At 45.8% G+C, this 20,402-nt stretch overlaps 1 protein-coding gene across 1 annotated transcript in view; it reads left to right on the forward strand.

Moving 5' to 3' along the window:
* Positions 1 to 20,402, forward strand: part of RRP12 (ribosomal RNA processing 12 homolog) — a 94,939-nt gene that overhangs the window by 72,472 nt on the left and 2,065 nt on the right. The window contains exons 25-31 of the mRNA XM_085897968.1: positions 774 to 931; positions 10,397 to 10,488; positions 10,595 to 10,747; positions 10,845 to 11,014; positions 11,158 to 11,280; positions 11,446 to 11,501; positions 14,632 to 14,716. Coding sequence (XP_085754094.1) covers positions 774 to 931; positions 10,397 to 10,488; positions 10,595 to 10,747; positions 10,845 to 11,014; positions 11,158 to 11,280; positions 11,446 to 11,501; positions 14,632 to 14,716 — 837 coding nt within the window. The remainder of the gene's footprint in view (positions 1 to 773; positions 932 to 10,396; positions 10,489 to 10,594; positions 10,748 to 10,844; positions 11,015 to 11,157; positions 11,281 to 11,445; positions 11,502 to 14,631; positions 14,717 to 20,402) is intronic.

Genomic DNA, 20,402 nt, shown 5'->3' on the forward strand with positions numbered 1-20,402 from the left:
AAACATGTAATCCAAGTATCAACTTAAATGTTCTTCCCAACTCATCCATTTTGTAGAATACATGAGAACCGCTCCTTTGAAACAATCTTACGGGGATAACGGCCTGGCAGGATAACTTATAGGTACATGCATGTACCTTTGTGCGCTCCAGCCCGGGCTTGATTGTCGACCCAGCTCTAAACTATCATCTTGGTGTTTCGCTTGCAGGGTGAAACTAAATTGTGTGCTCCGTCCGTTGGGAGGACGTTGAGGTGGTGGACCCGTCTGCCAGTACTTGTTTGTGGACTCTGAATATCCCATGGTCTCCTTCATGAAGAGCGAGCGAGTTATCGCCAGCACTCTGAACAAATTCCTGCACTGTGACTGACTGTGAAGGCAATGGCAAACCACCCAGCTTAACCTTTCCCAAGATACTACTTCAGTAGCACCAACACGACATTGAGCATATTGTTCAGTGATGATGAATTGGATAACAATGCTAATGTTTTATTTAGTTCATTGCTGATTACACTTTTTATTCTTTTTATTTTTTTTTCAGATTTTTTAACCCTTCCAATTAATTTTCTTCCATGAGTTATAAAATACAACTTTTAGTTCTGGTGTGTATGGTCTTCATTGATATCATGGTTACTTGGGAGTAACGGGGAGGGGGTTGGAGCAGAGAGTGTTTGTGGTGGGGAGTGGTTTTGGGGTGGTGAAGAGGTGGTTGGGGAGGTTTGGTGGACGGACCGTATGTGGTATTTTCATTTTTACGATTGCTGGTTTCCGTGCAGATCGAATCAAGGGAGAATCCCTGGAGCTGTTGATCAAGACCGTATGTCTCTTGCTGAAGTCTCGCACCCGTGAGGTGGTTCAGTCGGCTCTGAGCTTTGTGAAGGTTGCCATCGTCGTCCTGGATTTAGCCACGCTTGCTCGACACTTGCACTTCATTGTGAGTGATTCAAAAAGTGGTTAATTATTTTTTCTTGTTTTCAATAAAAAGAATTTCCAAAACATTATTTAATTTTGCTCTATTTTTATGTGCTAACGTTGACGCATGCAGTTTACACAGCTGTCAATATTTCGGCTTGCGGCGTCAGTGAACTTGTAGACATTTAGTTGTGGTCTGCCACCACAAAATGAGTCGAGTTGCAAAAAATACATTTGGAGATTTAACTGCAGGAAATCCACTTCAAAATCAAAGCAAATATTTGAATCGATCATGTTTGGCTAAAAATCGAAGTTGAATGAAAGTGGATGCCAATATAACTTGCACAGATGGTAGGTAAAGTCGCGAAGCTATGCGAACCTGTGAAACCCGAGACGCCGTCTTCTCTGCTCCGAGAGGCTTTATGAAAGCTGAGGATACCTGTCCTGGAATGTCCTTGTTTAACAGTTTTTTTTTTTGTTGTTGTTGTTAATTGTTGATGTTTATCTGTTAATGTAATACATTTGTGTGTCATTAAGGCCGAAGTCACATTTGCTCTACGGCGAGGATACGGCGGCCGTACGCCCTCTGAATTGACAAACGTGCGGCGGCCGCAGAGTTTCTGCGGTGGCCTCAGGGTGGCCCTACGCCGTTTGGCTATCTTTTACAGGTCGTAAGGTCGCCGTGGAATTATAACGCAGAGTTATAACTTTTTTTCATTTCTACGTTCGCCGTAGCAATTCGACAAGCCGAAAAAAAAAAAAAAAAAAAAAAAAAAATAACTGGTAAAAATAAATAAATAAAATTAACACATTCGTTACCGTCCGTCTGGCCGCACGTTCGCCTTAGGGCCTCCCTGCGGTCGCCTTGCGGGCACCTTGCGTCTGCCTTGAAAATTCTATGGCCGCCGCAGGAACGCCCTAAGGTCACCGTGCGACATCAAATCAAAGACCGTACGGCACCCCCACGTTTTCGGTCTCCACAATTTATAAATACGCCGTGCGGCTCCCCGAAAAATAAAAACATATGTGACTACTACATTGTGTCACCGTGGAAATACTGCGGCCGCCATATAATTTCTAGTGGCCGTAGATTTTGGAGACCCCACGGCCGCCGTGGCAAATGTGACTTTGGCCTTAGTGCCTCCACGTTTTGTGATGCGTTTGCATGTTCTTCATGTTATCCAGACTGTGTGCGCTCCCTGTGGGCCTTGTTCGGGTCTATTGCTGTTTTTTCTCCCCTGTGGGCCTTGTTTGGGTCAATTGCTGTTTCTTCTCCCCTGCGTCTTTTCCTGTTCGTGCATTCCTTGTAGGCCTTGTTCAGTTCTACTGCTGTTTTTTCGCCCCTGTGGGCCTTGTTCGGGTTTATTGCTGTTTTTTCGCCCCTGTGGGCCTTGTTCAGGTCCATTGCTGTTTTTTCTCCCCTACGGGCCTTGTTCAGGTCAATTTCTGTTTTTTCTACCCTGTGTCTTTTCCTGTTCGTGCATTCCTTGTAGGCCTTGTTCTGGTCTATTGCTGTTTTTTCTCCCCTGCGGGCCTTGTTATGGTCTATTGCTGTTTTTACTCCCGTGCGGGCCTTGTTTGGGTCTATTGCTGTTTCTTCTCCCCTGCGTCTTTTCCTGTTCGTGCATTCCTTGTGGGCCTTGTTCAGTTCCACTGCTGTTTTTTTTCGCCCCTGTGGGCCTTGTTCGGGTTTATTGCTGTTTTTTCTCCCCTACGGGCCTTGTTCAGGTCAATTTCTGTTTTTTCTACCCTGTGTCTTTTCCTGTTCGTGCAATCCCTGCGGGCCTTGTTTGCGTCTATTGCTGTTTTTCTCCCCTGCGGGCCTTGTTTGGGTCTATTTCTGTTTTTTTCTCCCCTGCGGGCCTTGTTTGGGTCTTTCTGTTTTTTTTCTCCCCTGCGGGCCTTGTTTGCGTCTATTGCTGTTTTTTCTTCCCTGTGGGCCTTGTTTGCGTCTATTGCTGTTTTTCTCCCCTGCGGGCCTTGTTTGGGTCTATTTCTGTTTTTTTCTCCCCTGCGGGCCTTGTTTGCGTCTATTGCTGTGTTTTCTCCCCTGTGGGCCTTGTTTGCGTCTATTGCTGTTTTTTCTCCCCTGTGGGCCTTGTTTGCGTCTATTGCTGTTTTTTCTCCCCTGTGGGCCTTGTTTGCGTCTATTGCTGTTTTTCTCCCCTGCGGGCCTTGTTTGCGTCTATTGCTGTTTTTTCTCCCCTGTGGGCCTTGTTTGCGTCTATTGCTGTTTTTTCTCCCCTGTGGGCCTTGTTTGCGTCTATTGCTGTTTTTTCTCCCCTGTGGGCCTTGTTTGCGTCTATTGCTGTTTTTCTCCCCTGCGGGCCTTGTTTGGGTCTATTGCTGTGTTTTCTCCACTGTGGGCCTCGTTTGGGTCAATTGCTGTTTTTCTCCCCTGCGGGCCTTGTTCGGGTCTATTGCTGTGTTTTCTCCCCTGTGGGCCTCGTTTGGGTCTATTGCTGTTTTTTCTCCCCTGTGGGCCTTGTTTGGGTCTATTGCTGTGTTTTCTCCCCTGCGAGCCTTGTTTGGGTCTATTGCTGTTTTTTCTCCCCTGTGGGCCTTGTTTGGGTCTATTGCTGTGTTTTCTCCCCTGTGGGCCTTGTTTGGGTCTATTGCTGTGTTTTCTCCCGTGTGGGCCTTGTTTGGGTCTATTGCTGTGTTTTCTCCCGTGTGGGCCTTGTTTGGGTCTATTGCTGTGTTTTCTCCCCTGCGGGCCTTGTTTGGGTCTATTACTGTGTTTTCTCCCCTGCGGGCCTTGTTTGGGTCTATTGCTGTTTTTTCTCCCCTGTGGGCCTTGTTTGGGTCTATTGCTGTGTTTTCTCCCCTGCGGGCCTTGTTTGGGTCTATTGCTGTGTTTTCTCCACTGTGGGCCTCGTTTGGGTCAATCGCTGTTTTTCTCCCCTGCGGGCCTTGTTCGGGTCTATTGCTGTGTTTTCTCCCCTGTGGGCCTCGTTTGGGTCTATTGCTGTTTTTTCTCCCCTGTGGGCCTTGTTTGGGTCTATTGCTGTGTTTCTCCCCTGCGAGCCTTGTTTGGGTCTATTGCTGTTTTTTCTCCCCTGTGGGCCTTGTTTGGGTCTATTGCTGTGTTTTCTCCCCTGTGGGCCTTGTTTGGGTCTATTGCTGTGTTTTCTCCCGTGTGGGCCTTGTTTGGGTCTATTGCTGTGTTTTCTCCCGTGTGGGCCTTGTTTGGGTCTATTGCTGTGTTTTCTCCCCTGCGGGCCTTGTTTGGGTCTATTACTGTGTTTTCTCCCCTGCGGGCCTTGTTTGGGTCTATTGCTGTTTTTTCTCCCCTGTGGGCCTTGTTTGGGTCTATTGCTGTGTTTTCTCCCGTGTGGGCCTTGTTTGGGTCTATTGCTGTGTTTTCTCCCCTGTGGGCCTCGTTTGGGTCTATTGCTGTTTTTTCTCCCCTGTGGGCCTTGTTTGGGTCTATTGCTGTGTTTTCTCCCCTGTGGGCCTTGTTTGGGTCTATTGCTGTTTTTTCTCCCCTGTGGGCCTTGTTTGGGTCTATTGCTGTGTTTTCTCCCCTGTGGGCCTTGTTTGGGTCTATTACTGTGTTTTCTCCCCTGCGGGCCTTGTTTGGGTCTATTGCTGTGTTTTCTCCCCTGCGGGCCTTGTTTGGGTCTATTTCTGTTTTTTTTCTCCCCTGTGGGCCTTGTTCGGGTCTATTGCTGTGTTTTCTCCACTGTGGGCCTCGTTTGGGTCAATTGCTGTTTTTTCTCCCCTGTGGGCCTTGTTTGGGTCTATTGCTGTGTTTTCTCCCCTGCGGGCCTTGTTTGGGTCTATTTCTGTTTTTTTCTCCCCTGTGGGCCTTGTTCGGGTCTATTGCTGTGTTTTCTCCACTGTGGGCCTCGTTTGGGTCAATTGCTGTTTTTTCTCCCCTGCGGGCCTTGTTTGGGTCTATTACTGTGTTTTCTCCCCTGCGGGCCTTGTTTGGGTCTATTGCTGTTTTTTCTCCCCTGTGGGCCTTGTTCGGGTCTATTGCTGTGTTTTCTCCCCTGTGGGCCTTGTTTGGGTCTATTGCTGTGTTTTCTCCCCTGCGGGCCTTTTTTGGGTCTATTACTGTTTTTTCTCCCCTGCGGGCCTTGTTTGGGTCTATTGCTGTTTTTTCTCCCCTGTGGGCCTTGTTCGGGTCTATTGCTGTTTTTTCTCCCCTGTGGGCCTTGTTTGGGTCTATTGCTGTGTTTTCTCCCCTGCGGGCCTTTTTTGGGTCTATTACTGTTTTTTCTCCCCTGCGGGCCTTGTTTGGGTCTATTGCTGTGTTTTCTCCCCTGCGGGCCTTGTTTGGGTCTATTGTTGTTTTTTCTCCCCTGTGGGCCTTGTTCGGGTCTATTGCTGTTTTTTCTCCACTGTGTCTCTTCCTAGTTGTGCATTCCCTGTTTTTCCTGCTGCCCTGTTGGCAGTGTTTACGCTCTCACATGAGCCTCAACGTTGTCGAGGGGGGTGGGGAGAATAAACCTGAAAAGGTGAATAAATTGTCACAATCAGCCATGACCTCTCCTGGGCCAACCACGTCGCACAAGATGGCTTCCAAAGCCAACCACAGACTTGGCGTCCTTTGTCGATCCAAGTTTTTTTTCCTGGTAAAGAGCTGCTCTCTTTATTTGTTTCATTTCCCGTGATGAGGCCCAGCCACAATTTCTTCCTTTCCTATCACAAGTCGGTCAGTGGTTTCTCTTTTTATTTTTTTTATTATTTTATTTTATAACCTCTTCTTCTCCAACATTGCTCCCTCTGCTTTCTCAGTCCTCATACCTTCCTTACAAACTTCAGGATGCGTGCATTCTTCCAGTAACCGCCTTCATGTTACACTTCCAACATCCAGGCTGATCACACACCTCAACTCGTATGTTACTCGCTTCTCCGGTCTTCGGAATTTGCTTTCAGCGACCGTTCTTTCCTACTCTTCCCACCAGAGCTTCAACCAGGCAGTGCACCACCCTCTTGGCATTCCCCATCCTGATCTGCCCTCCCCACTCCCCACCCCTAACTCTGATTAACCCATCCCTCTTGCTGATTTTAGCGTTTCCTCCCATTCTCTCTCTCTTTGCTTCCTGTTCGTTCATTTCCTTGTTTATTCTGCCCAGTTGTTAACCCACCACCTCACTTTCATTCGACCTCGCTCTTGTTGAGAATTTTAAAAATAAAATTGCTATTTCTGACCACTCATCACATTTTTACATGTACTGAAGGAAAACGATGAACTGTCTTGGCAACTTTCAACTCATTTTGTGACGGAAGGTCTCGAGCTACCATTCCCTTCACGGGGATTTATCTTAAAATAGTTTGAATTTTTTTTTTGACAATATTATTGGAGAAATGTTGCATTTGTTGAGACAACTTGAATGAGAGGAGTCAGAATCTTCCTCTGAAAAAACAAAGCAGCAACAAAAAACAAAACCCCAAAAGATTTCCTGAGCCAAATTGATGATTTCCATTCCAGTGACATCAGAAACCAACCCGCTCGCTGGGAAAAAATTGTGTGACGCTGGTTGTTAACTACGTAGAACAAGTTTGACTCCACACCGACATTTGCTTCACGTTTGGGATGAAAAGTTTGATTCGCTCTTGTAAAGGAAAAAAAAAATTTTTGATTGTTGTGTATATTTTGTTGTGAAGTTGAACTGATTCTAACCTGAGCTCTATAAAAAAGCCCATTACTCATGATTTATCCTTGGCTCAAGTTGAAATAACTTTTAATACTCGATTCATTGTAGTTTGAGTGTTGCAGCTTCCTAAATGTACACTTTGCCATTGAGTGAAAAAGGTGGTGACAAAGTAACTTGGATAGACTTTCTGTGCCAAACTTTCCTGGTATTTGAATTTCAACCTTTGACCCTGCTTTTCCAGCCATGAGTCGTAAACACAGTACAAATTAGAACGGCACTCGGTAGAGCGCACACCTCCGCCAGGTAGTCCGTGAGCTGGACCCCCAAATTTCAGAGATCGGTATCAAACGAGGGGCAAAGCGGCATGTCATTTTTTTGGTAGGTCATAATGTTTAGTTTCGGAAATCGCTTGCTGGCCTTTCATGCAGGTTCGTTTTTTAGCGATATCCGCTCGGGGGCGCGAGTAGGGTGTAAAAACAACAATTCCTTTTTTCGCGGTCTTTTATGTCAATCCATATCCTGCATCTTATCCAATGCTCGACTCAGGTGATTTCCTATTATAAAGTCGATAAATCCTTAAATTTAGAGTGGAAATTAACTGCAAATGAATTGAATTTCAAACGTTTAAATGCGATTTTTCTCTTGTTTCACTGCACGCAACTAATATCCGTTTTGTCAAGTTTGTTTTACACCAAAATATATACATCTTTCTAATATTCTTGCTAGTTTGTAAGTAGAAATATTGTCGGAAATTGGAATCTGGCGAGAGTGAGTTGATATTGATATTGATATATATATATATATATATATATATATATATATATATATATATATATATATATATATATATATATATATATATATATATATATGGATATCTCTCCTGAAAATGACGTTGCGTTACCAAGTGCTTCTATCATTGACGGCATGGCCCTGGTCCATAAGATGAGTGGTGACAACCGAAAATTTGCAGAAGAGGAGCTGTTCCAAACTGTCTTGCAGACCCACCCAGGCAGAAAACGCATAGACGTAGTCTTCGATGTCTATCGGGATTTCTCCATCAAGAATGCAGAACGAGTAAAGCGTGGTTCATCTCAAGCAGTCCTGTTTTCGGTTATCATCCCAACACATAGAATGCAGAACTGGAGGCGTTTGTTGGCATGTTCTGCAAGCAAGGAAAACCTTACCCAATTCTTCGCTCAGGACTGGCAGAATAAACACAACAAACTTGGTGGGAAGGAGCTGTTCGTGACATATGGTAGCAAGTGCTTCAGGATTACAGAGGATGGAGTCACATTGGATGTTCGGCAACTTGCTTCAAACCAGGAAGAAGCTGATACGCGGCTATTGTTGCATGCAGCTCATGCCGGGAAATCCAAATTCAAGTCAGTCATCATAGTGTCAGAAGACACTGATGTCTTGATCTTGTGTCTGGCATTCTGCAGGACGATACCATGCAGGCTATACATGTGCGTCGCTGCAAAGGGCAGGAACAGGATACTTAGCATTGACAAAATGAAATAAATGATGGGGGATGAAGTTTGTCTGGCCTTGCCTGGTCTACATGCATATACTGGATGTGATATGGTCAGTGCCTTTTCTGGTGTAGGCAAAATCAAAGGCTTCAAGCTGATGTGCAAGGAAAAGGTGTTCCGCGATACTTTCGCAGCTCAAGGCGAAACCTGGTCCCTCACAATTGACATGTTGGCACTGGAGTCATTCACCTGTTGCCTATATGCATCCAGGACTCCCGAGATGGGAGTGAATGCCCTGAGGTTCAGCATGTGGCGAGCGAAGAAGGGGGGAGTCGAGTCTGGCCAACTACCTCCATGCAAGGACTGCCTGGAGCAACATGCACATCGAGCAAACTATCAGTGTGCAGTCTGGCGACGAAGCTTGGAGGCCAATCCTGATGTGCCAGCTCCTGAGCCTGGGTATGGCTGGGTCGTTGTAGACGACGGCAATCTGGATGTTCTGTGGATGAGTGGTCCACCTGCACCACAAGTAGTACTCGAGTTCATGTCATGCAAATGCCGCCGTGTTTGTGAACTCCCAACCTGCGAATGTATGGTCAATGGCTTGAAGTGCACAGAGGAGTGTAGGCTGAAAGACTGTACCAATATGACAGACGACATAGAGGACAACCTTACCGATGGCTATACTTCAGAGGAAGAATCTGACAGTGGGGAAGAACAAGTGCAAAGTTCAGAATCAGACAGCTGTTATCATTGCCTCCCACTATGTTGTATGTAATTACCAATGAAACGTAGTAGTGAACGTATTTTCGGGGTACTTGTGGCTAAGTACTTATGGCCACAAGTCTACAGTGTGAAAAAAGAGAAAGATCGAGCCTGGTTTAGTCTGTCGTGCGTTCCGAATCATATATTTGGGGCCTGTTACATCCCCCCATCGGATTCCCCATACTTTCACCTCAATGTTTTTGCTACCATACATGAAAAATGCATTAACGAAGAAAAGGTATTTATTATGGGCAACCTTAATGCACGAATACCAAACCTCGAACATTTTAACTCGCAAAACGGTTATTACACAAGAAACCCAGGTACTAGATCAAACCAACACGGTCAAATTATTTTCGATTTGTGCAAAGAGCTGAACGTTCAGCCTATAAACCACTTTAATAATAACAATCTTCACTGTGATGGCGGGATGACATTTCGACAACGTCAGATATGGATCTCGCAATTAGACTGGACCTTGTGCTCTCCAGAAAGCATCTCGTTAATAAAATCATTTGAAGTTATTCGAGACGAAAATCTCCTGACTAATCATACAGTCAATGATAGCTCTTCCATTACAACTATAATGAACAGCGATCCGTCTTCCGTTACAAAATTTTGCCACAAAGTTCTTAAACAGATTTACGACTATTGATTCTTACCAAAATTAAAATTTTCCATCTTGACTTATAGCATAACTCTCCATGAACACTACTAAATTCAGTTTATATTAATGGACTACTACTATATATCTAAGATGTGTATACTTTCATGCTTTACCCTCTGTATGTAATGGTGGTCAATAAATAATAATAATAATAATATTGGACAGCGGCAGTATGCTTCAACATATTGTGATGTAGGCGTGACATTTTCTATGCTGACTGCAATCAACGGCAGTTTTATTTGGCACAGACTTGCCTCTTCCCATTTCAGTTTGCAAATCGAGAAAATGCCGACTAGTATGGGCTCCAGTCGAACTTCTGCAAAGTCGGTCTCGTTGATTTTAAAGATATTGGAGAAAAACGCGTTTGAAGATTGAAAAAGTAGTTCATTATCATTAAATAAATTACATATATAACGTAATTACACCATATTATTGTCATCAAAACACAAATTGATCTTGACAGTTAGATAATATATACATTTTTGTTCACAAACCTGCAAAGAAAAAAAATCGGTTAGTTTGACCCTCAAAGAGTGCCCCCTTGAGGATAACGCCTAAAAACGAACATGGATGATGGGCCAGCAAACATTTTCGTGAAATATAGGTTATTTCTCACCAAAAAAGTAAGGTCTCCCTTTGCCCCAAATTTGATACTGAATTTTTGTCTAGCTCACGGACTAAGGCTGAACAGTTCACGTTCTGTGCTCCACCAATAGGCTGGATCTGCATCCAGACCTTAACCAAAATCAAATTGGCTTGTTCTTGTGACACACCCAACTTGTCCACCAAATTTGTCCATATCTGTCTATAACCTTTTGAGATATCCTGCTCACAGACAGACAGACAGACAGACAAACCTTTGGTGGCAGAGATAAAACTGTTGGTTGGACCATGCTGATGTATTGAACATGTTGGTCGTTAAATGTCTGAATGCATTTTGATAACTTGATCAATAGTTGCCATGATTCCAGGTGGACAGTTTTGTGAGCTGGAGCGAACAGACTCGTCGTCATTTCCGCACCGCGGTTCGTCACGTACTCATCCGCCTCGTGCGCAAGTTTGGGTGAGTGCACGGTGGTGTCAGAGATGGCACCGTATGCTCTGTGTATGATGATATTTGTGAAATGCAGTGCATTGTTCCTTGATTGGCTCTGCATGTGATATTACAGCTTTGATTTGATCCACGGCTTCCTGTCTGAGCCATATCACAAGGTTTTACAAAACATCCGAAAATCTGAGGAACGTCGGCGCCGCCTACGAGCAAACCGAAAGGCTGAGCCCGAGCATCATCCTGGGAATGACAAGCGAGACATGGGAAACAGGTGTGTCTGATGGGTCCTTTTATTTACTTTTTTGTTCTTCCTAATTGTCACTTCTATGATAAAGAAGTGTTTGTGTGGGTTCCGACTTCCATCGCAGTATTGAGGAGGTGTTAGCGGAGAGTGATGATGATGAAGAGGAGGGAGAAGAGCAAGTTGAGTCCACAAAGAAAGGACGCAAAACTCTGCGCGTTGATGCCTGGCTAAAAGAAGGGGGTCAAGATGATCCGCTGGACTTTTTGGACCCAGTTGTGTCTCGACGAGTGCTCGGTGAGCGCGATGATCGTGGGTAGATGGTTTCGGAGTACGTCCGCGAAGTACTCGAGGACGGTTGTAACTTCTTGTACACAAGTGGAGGAGACACTTTCTGGACTGTGCCTGCATCATTGACGTGAAATGGTGTCTCCTGACAGCCACCAAACCGGTGAAGATGTCTGCCACCTTGCAGCACGATTTTAAGATGGCCCCCGATGGCCGGCTCATTATCTGCAATAATGAAGAGGAGGAAAAGTTGGAGAAGTCCAAAAGCTTGAAAGGTAAAGAGTAATATGGCTAAAAGGGAATATGTAGTCTTCAAAGACAAATTAGAATAATGAAAAAAGAAACAAAAAATATATTTCTGATCAAAAGCAAAGAAGGTGAAAGATGGATCTGAGGTATGTCGTTCCCGTCACCCTTTCCATGTTGCTGTTTCTGACAAGGTTCCGGTAAAGTGAAAGATGACCTTAAAGAACTGATGGCGGAGGTTGGTGGAAAGGTGAGTTTTAATGTTTCTGCCTCATAATATTACTTTGTCAAGTAAACTAAACAATTTGACAACCACACATTTGAGATTATGCAGTGCCGGGTGTGAAAGCAAAACAAATTGCCTTTTAATAATAATAATAATAATAGATTTATCCAATAGCAGATACAGTCGTGTGTTGATTTGCCCATTGCATACCAATCTCCTTTCATTCCATGTAAAGCGAGAACGGCACTTGGGAGAGCGCACATCTCCGCCAGGCTGAACAGTTTACGTTTTGTATCCCACTGATAGGCCGGATCTGCATCTGGACCTGAACCAAAATCGAATCGGATTGTTCTCGGCACCTAACCAACTCGTCTGCCAAGTTTTGTCGTAATCCGTCCATTACTTTTTGAAACACCATTTTTGGCCCTATCTTTCATTGGTGAAGAATTGCTTATAAGATTCTCATATCCGGATCTTCAGCAAAATCTCATCGCTTCGTCCCTGTCACACACCCAACCTGTCCACCGTATTTCATCCGAATCCGTCTCCAACTTTGAGGTGTCCTGCTCACATCCAGACAGACAGACGGGGGTGAAAGCATAACCTCCGTCCACCTTAGGTGGAGGGGGAATCCAGACTGGTGTCTGCTTGTCCCACAGGGCGGTAAATGTACAAGGTCATCTCTGATCCCCGAATTGCCAAAATCCATAATCGGTGGTGTGCAAATCCATAATCTTCAGCACCTTCGATGATCATCAGAACGTCGTGTTTTTATTTGTTGATTCCTCTGACTTTCCCAATGGATACAAAGAAAAAGAAGTGTTAGACGTCTCAAGAGGCTGAACGTCTTGCACTTGCTCTCGCCATCAATACTGGCCTTCCATATTAAAGGAGGGTTTTTCTTGTTAAGAGATTGATGCCATTAATTAGGATAAGTCCTTGTACCTGTATAGCATTTATTTTCTTTCTGGTACTCCACCTGAAGACGGGTTCATTGCTGCCAAAGCATCCTCATGGCAAGGATTACACTTGGTGGTTTGCCTCTGTGGCAGTCCTCAACGTTCACCAACGAATGCCGGCAGACGGGACACCCGTTGAACGTCCATCCGAGGGACGGCACTCACATTGATGAATTGCCCTGCCTGTGAAACACTGCAATGACAGTTTTTAGCTGAGTTGTGATTCAAACCCAGGCGAGACAGATTGGAGGCGAGTGTGCGTACCTCCTGGCTTGTCCTGCTAGTAACTTATTTAGGGTATTTTTTTAAAATAAAAAAAATTGAAATAGCAAATCCGCTTTGTACCCAAGAAGCTTATATCCTATCTAGCTAATTTTGGGCAACTCTTAGCTACTGTTGTGGAGGTAGCTTGTCTATTTTGCGTGCAAAAATGGCAGAATTGTTGACCCGTGACCTCCTTCCTCCCGATCACCAACCCCTTCCCACCTGGATGTTCCGGCGATTACTAGCAAAGTACCAACCCTCTGGGTAATCTTGTTCTAAGCATGCAACACGTTCTTCTGGCTATACTTTTATTTGGTGGTGTATAAGCAACTGATGGCTGCCTCAAATCACTCCCTCCCCCCCAAAAAAAACCCGGTTTACGTGCATGAAGCAAAATCATACCTCCTGCTTATAATTCAAAACACCTCACTGCAGTGGAAAACGTGGGGACAGCAATACTGCACTGTAAATGGTGGAGACTTGTAACCCCCACCTGGAGGCGGCGTTACACGATACACATTTACATCGAGAATTTGTGTCCTCTTCCTCCTCACCACCCTGCCTTCAATACCACCGGCAAAGATAAAAACACCCCTCTACATTAATTGGAGTCAAGTATCCTCACTACAATTTACGGACCGGTGTTTGTGGGTTTGTTTGTTGCGCTACTTCTCCTGCACTTCTGGGTTCCAATTACATCCAGACTTGCTACATATGATCAGCATGACCCCAATTAATGTATCGGGGCGTTTTTATCTTTGCCGGTGGTCTTGGCAGGAGGGGGAGGGACGCAAATTTTCTACATAAATGTGTATCGTGTAGCGCCGCCTCCAGGTGGGAAAAGGTATTACAAGTCTTCATTTCCATTCCATTGGGACCAGACTCTGTGCAGAGCGTTGGTGCTGCCTAAGCAGTCTCCTTGGCTATTGGACACAATCCTGTACAGGTCGCCACTCCGACACAGGATACCAGCAAGCTGGCACTCATTTGCCGACCTCGGAAGGATGACAGGCAGTCAACTTCTTCTTCTTCTTCTTTCGGCTGCTCCCATGAGGGGTCGCCACAGCGGATCATCCGTATGATCCGCATAGTGATTTGGCACATGTTTTACGCCGGATGCCCTTCCTGACGCAACCCTGGTCGCCTCGACACAGGGATAAGGTACACCTATTTTAACCGGGGTATACACCGGCCCAGTATACTGGTACTCATTTCGCCGACCTCGGAAGGATGACAGGCTGAGTCAACCCCCTGGTGTATTAATTCAGTGGCCCAACGGGGCTTGAACTCAGGACCTCTTGGATCCCAAGCCGCTGCCCTAACCACTGCGCCAACACCAGGCTCCGGGCAGAGTCAACTCTCTCTCTCTCAGGCAGAGTCAACCTCACCTGGTATTAATTAAACAGCTGAGCGGGATTTTAACTTAGGATCATTGGATCCCAAGCCCACCACCCTAACCATGAAGCCAACACCAGGCATACTTGCCGATACACCGCCCAAATAAAGATATGTGTCAGAAGAACGTGTTGCATGCTTAGAACAAGATCGCCCGCAGGGCTGGGACTTTGCTGGTGTATCTAATCGGCCCAGAACTGCATGAGGAGTAGCGCGACAAACACACAAACACCAGTCCATGAATTGTAGTGAGGATTCCTGCTTTTTCATAACATCCTTGATTTTTGTTAGTTTCTTTCCTCGTATGCCAAATCGCGTTTTCTCTCGTCTACCCTCCCGCTTTCTCTCCTTTTTCTCAATTTAATGCACCTCTCCCCCCTCCACCCCATACACCCAACCCCAAATGTTCTCCGTGTGTACGCGAACAGTTTATTGCTCCTTACTGGTGCTGTGCTGAATATGCTCGTTTCCTGCCTCATCTTAAACGTTCGTTGTGAAATATTTGCTTCTGTTTTGTTTTTGTTTTTTTGGTCCAGAACACACGCAAGAGAAAACTCATCAGAGAAGAAGTAGAAGAAGTAGAAGAATTGGGGGATGAAGATATTGCACCTAAGTACAGAGGTACTGTCTTAAACTCGCATGGATTGTATGAAATTGTGGATGTGTCGTCAACCCAATCTGCTTTGACGAGCAAAAGCTTTTACACAAATGGTTTTAATCGATTTGTGTTCACGGTGTCAGTTTTGAAACTCAATGCACCGGCCACAGAAATGCACCGTCATACGAGAGCCGATACACCTGGAACGAATCAGAATTGCTGCCTCAAGTGAACAAGATAGTTTGTTTTATTTGTTTATTTATTTTTGGCTGCTCTGCTTGCACGGTCATCACGAGCAAGGCGTTGATATGGCTGAGAGTCCCAAATAGGTAATAATATAGTGGTGCTTGTTTTGGTCTGTAAAGAGAGCGGTTGAACCTTCCATCGCACTCTTCCCACTCGAAATGTCGTATTGGCAGCGAGTGGATGGCCATTGTAAGTACCAAGCCACTTTGGATTGCAAGCGTCTGCAGTTTGCTTTTGAGAACATGTTTTTCTTTCTGAAGACATGACAATACGTGACGCTGTTTTTGCTGCAGTGCCTCATTCAGGAATGTTTCTACATTACTATTGGGTTATTTACATCACAAAACATGGCGGTCATTAGTTTACCGACCGAGGCCTACAGACGGCCACAATCCTTTATCGCCCACCTTTGATTATTTGCATCCAGATTTCAAACAGATGTTACAGCTATCATTCTACCTTTGGCAATTTAGGATCGTGGGTAGAGAGCAGTGTAGGGCCTGGCCACATCACCAGCAGAAATGGAATATTCACTCCGTGTGTACAAGCACCTGTTGTTGGTTTGGATGTGGGTGCAAGAGTATTTTCGCACATCGTGCTTGTTAACCAGAGTTGGTGTCAAAGCCACCCAATGCTCGCCTGTTTATACATTTATCGTTTTTAAAAGACTAGTCTAATAATTAATATTTTTTTATGAAGCATTGCAGTGAAGTATAATTATAAAGCAATATATGTATTTGTATATTGTAATCAGTAACAAGAGCGCAAGTGAGCACAATATACGCCCGAACAAGAAGGTATATACAGAATTGTGCTACGACATGGAAAACAGCATCCTGGTTGCCATGGCAACCACTTTAGATGACGAACGTATGTCTCCACAGTCTGTACCTATGTACCTAAAATGAAACGTGAAAGTTGAAAACTTTGGGAGTTTGAGTGCGGACAGGAACGGACGGACGGACAGATAGACAGACGGACGGACGACCGGTATCACATAATACGCCCCGATATATATATATATATATATATATATATATATATATATATATATATATATATATATATATATATATATATATATATAGTGCTAGATAAAAACATTAGAAAGGAAACTAGAGGGGGAGCACTTGGGAGAGTGCAAAACCTCCGCCGCCAATACTGCTGCATCACTCAAGTGACCTCACAGGGCGGAGGAGCTCCTTGTGAACCAACGGCCATCCATATCTAGTGCCCAACTGTCTGCGGACATCCTCCTGCAGTTGGGTTACTTTTTTATTAGGAGGTTGGTGGCAGGATTTGCACTCCGGCCACCATAAAACCCTTCATTCCGCAAAACACAAAAACGCAAAAAATGCTGAAAACCCACTCCGTGGGAGTACCTCCTGTGCAGCTTCCCTTTGCAGGGCAGCTCACCGGATGACGGGATTGAGGCAAAGCCTTCGGGACCCCCAATCTTTGATGATAGGAGGGAAACCACGGGGAAACATCCCTGGGTCAGATTGCGGGAGAGTTTGTCGAAGTGGTGCTGAGGTGTCGTCCACCAGAAGGCGGTCTCCTTGGGTTAACCTGAGGCGGTCCCTTCGGGTGGGTGCCTGGAATGTCCTATCCTGAAGAGAGGATGATCACCTATCTCTGTTTTCATCTGAGCTCAAGCGTTTGGACATCGGGATTGCAGCTCTCTCTGAGGTTCGGAGACCGGATTGCGGCGAGATAATGGTGGGTGGTTACACCTACTATTGGTCTGGTCGCTCTGATGGTTACCATACCCAAGGAGTTGCTGCAGCTGTGTCCAATAAGCTAACCCCAATGATAATTGAGGTAACGCCGGTCAACGAGCGTATTATGAGATTATGGATTCGTCACTCCTTAGGTGTCATTTCCCTGGTCTCTGTTTATGCTCCGACTGAGGCGAGTGATCTCACCGTGAAGGATGCATTCTACGCCACGCTCGAGTCTGTGGTTGATCAGTGCCCCAGACGAGATACACTTCTCGTCTTGGGGGATTTCAATGCATCGACTGGAACTGATAGGGACGGTTATGAGTTGTGTGTTGGTCCCGATGGGTCAGGAACGATGAACCAGAATAGCACTAAGTTCCTTGACTTTGCAAGAAGTCATGGACTAAGGGTGGCTGGTTCATGGTTTCAGTGCCCACAAGCTCATCGCTGGATTTGGGATTCCAACGCTGGCGGTGTGGCAAAGGAGATTGACCATGTCCTCATTGACATCGTGATTGTTCGTTGGAGGATGATCTCTTTGGTGTAAAGCCTGACTGCTCTGGACGCTGGTGCGTCTGCTCAATGGTCGTTGGAGGATGATCCAGAACTGCAGGGTCTACCGGAGTGTTCAGTTCCTCAATACTGACCACAGGCTTGTTCAAGCAACTCTAAAGCTGCACCTTAAATCCTGGTGAATGGTACCATCCTAGCCGAGGCTGGATGTTGGCAAGCTCAGGGATGAGAGAGTAGCTGAGGAGTTTGCGAACAGGCTGAGTGGACACTTGGGGGTCTGGGTGCTTTGGGGGGTCCTGAAGAGTTGTGGAGTGCCTTCAAGACCACCGTCCTTGATGTTGCCGGTGGATGTCTTGGAGCTCACCGCAGGGCAAAGAAGAATTTTGTTTCTCAAGGGACACTGGATACCATTGACCAGAGTCGCAGGGCCAGGCTGATTGGCAGAGCTGAGCTGTTCAGGGAGCTGAGGCGTAAAACTGAACGTGCACTGAGGGTGGACAAGGAGGCCTATGTGCGAGGAATCTGTGAGGGGGTGGAGCATCACCTGTGGACAGGTGATTCTCGTCCCGCTTACAGGGGGATTCGCACATTGCGTTCATCCAAGCCCATCCCTCGGAGCACTGCAGTTTGAGCAGAGAGTGGTAGGCTCATGACAGAGGAGTCTGAAGTGAAGGCCCGCTGGGCCGGTTACTTTGAGCGGTTGTACCAGGCTGATCCCCCAGCTGTCCAGTTGGACGTCAAGGGTGTTACAATCCCTGTTGCTGACCCTCGAATCAACTGTGGTCCACCTACGCTTGTGGAAACACGGGCTGCGGTGAACCGGTTGAAACGGGGCAAAGCTCCAGGGATCTGTGGCATCCATGCTGAACTTCTCAAGGCTGGTGGAAATGCTGCACTCGTGTCGTTGCATGCAGTTTTGTGCCCTGCCTGGAACACAGGCATCATCCCAACTGACTGGAAGAGGGGCCTTGTTGTTCCTCTCTGGAAAGGGAAGGATGATCGCCAAGACTGCAACAACTACCGAGGGGTGACACTGCTCTCAGTGCCGGGCAAGGTCTTTGCTCGGATAATTCTTGATAGGGTTCGCCACCATCTGCTTGAGCACCAGCGTCCAGAGCAGTCAGGCTTTACACCAAAGAGGTCAACGATTGACCGTATCCTTGCTATTCGTGTCCTCACCGAACGCAGACGAGAGTTTCGGCAGGGGCTGCTTGCAGCTTATGTTGATCTCTGTAAAGCGTTCGATTCAGTGAATCGGGATGTCCTCTGGAGGATTCTTGGTCTTCGTGGGGTGCCACCAAAACTGATCGATCTGATGTCTGAACTCTACTCTGGTACTGAGAGTGCTGTGAAGTGTGGTGGTACCATCTCTGACTTGTTACTGGACAAGTCTGGACAAGTTATTTCCAGTTGTTACTGGAGTTCGTCAGGGGTGTGTACTGGCCCCCACACTTTTCAGCACATGTATGGACTGGATTTTAGGGAGGATGTCGGAGAGATCAAGCTGCGGTGCATCGTTTGGGAATGTCAAGATCTCGGACCTTGATTTTGCAGATGATGCAGTCATCTTTGCGGAGACTTTAGATATCCTTTTGGGGCCCTCGAGGTGCTGAATGAGGAGTCGGAGCCGCTGGGATTATGGGTTTCTTGGGTCAAAACTAAGATCCAGGCTTTCGGTGACATCTTGGATGCTGCTGTCCTGTCTGTATCTGTTTGTGGTGAGGATGTTGAGGTCGTGGAGAGATTCACTTACCTTGGCAGTGATATTCATGTCTCTGCTGGCTGTGAGTCAGAGGTCAGACGTCTGGGTCGGGCCTGGGGAGTCATGGATTCACTGGATCATGGGGTGTGGCGCTGCCGGTACCTGTGCGGGAGGACGAAAGTCCGAGTCTTCAGGTCCTTGGTACTTCCAGTCTTGCTCTATGGATGCGAGACTTGGACTCTTACCAAGGATCTGAGAGGGAGACTTAATTCTTTTGGTACCAGGTCTCTTCAGAGAATCCTTGGCTATCGCTGGTCGGATTTTGTGTCCAACGAGCGGTTGCTGAGAGAGACTCGGATGAGATTTGTTACCTGCATAGTCCGTGAGCGTCAGTTGCGGCTGTATGGACATGTGGCTCGTTTTCCTGACGCTGATCCTGCTCACTAGATTCTCTCAGCGAGGGAGTCTCATGAGTGGAGGAGGCCAGTGGGCTGACCACGTGCCTCATGGTTGCAGCAGGTTGACCATCATCTCAAGATCTGCCTGGGGGATGGCCAGACGGAGGCCCCTGGAGTACCGGCGGAAAGTGGATGCAGCGACGCGCTGTTCTGGCACATGCTCCCATAACTGACCTGACTTGACTCAAGTGAACCTAATATCTTATTCATTAAATACGATGTCAACAGTGCTGACAGAGTTATAGTTCTTTTCTCCAACATTATTTTGGGGCGGGGGGGGGGGGGTTGGAAATCATTTAAAACATGTAGAAATGCAAAGAAAAAATCGAAATTGTTGAAAAAAGTTACAAAATTTTTTTCTCTTAACTTTTTTTTTTTGGGGGGGGTTGGAAAAACTTAAAACATGTAGAAATGCAAAAAAAAAAAAATCGAAATTGTTGAAAAAAAGTTGCAAAAATTTTTTTCTCAACTTTTTTTGGGGGGTGGGGTTGGAAATCACTTAAAACATGTAGAAATGCAAAAAAGAAAATTTTCTCTCCAACAATTTTTTTTGGGGGGGGGGGGGGGGTTGGAAATCGCAAAACATGTATAAATGCAAAAAAAAAAAAATTTCTCTAAATTTTTTTTGGGGTGGTGGGGGTTGGAAATCACTTAAAACATGTAGAAATGCAAAAAAAAATATTTTTTTCTCGAACAATTTTTTTTTTTTGGGGGGGGGGGGGGTTGGAAAAAAACTTAAAACATGTAGAAATGCAAAAAAAAAAATTCTCGAACATTTTTTGGGGGGGGACCAAGTCCAAAATCTAATGTCATGATCCTTGGACCATACCTAACCCCCCCACCAAGTTTCGTCGAAATCCGTCAAGGAGTTTTTCCGTAATACAAAAAAAATTTAACATTTTCACGCTCACGCTCACGCTGGGGGTATCGCTATAGCTCTCTGTTCTTCGAACAGGCGAGCTAAAAATGATTTGAATGTTCCAAATGTTTCCATTAAAACTCTGAGATTGTAATTTAAAAAAAAAAGTTTACAAGAGGGGTTCCATAAGTAAACGGGGAGGTCCAACTC

The sequence above is a fragment of the Eptatretus burgeri genome, chromosome 10, assembly GCF_056783735.1.
Source record: "Eptatretus burgeri isolate ZD-2024b chromosome 10, Ebu_testis_v1, whole genome shotgun sequence".
NCBI lineage: Eukaryota > Metazoa > Chordata > Myxini > Myxiniformes > Myxinidae > Eptatretus > Eptatretus burgeri.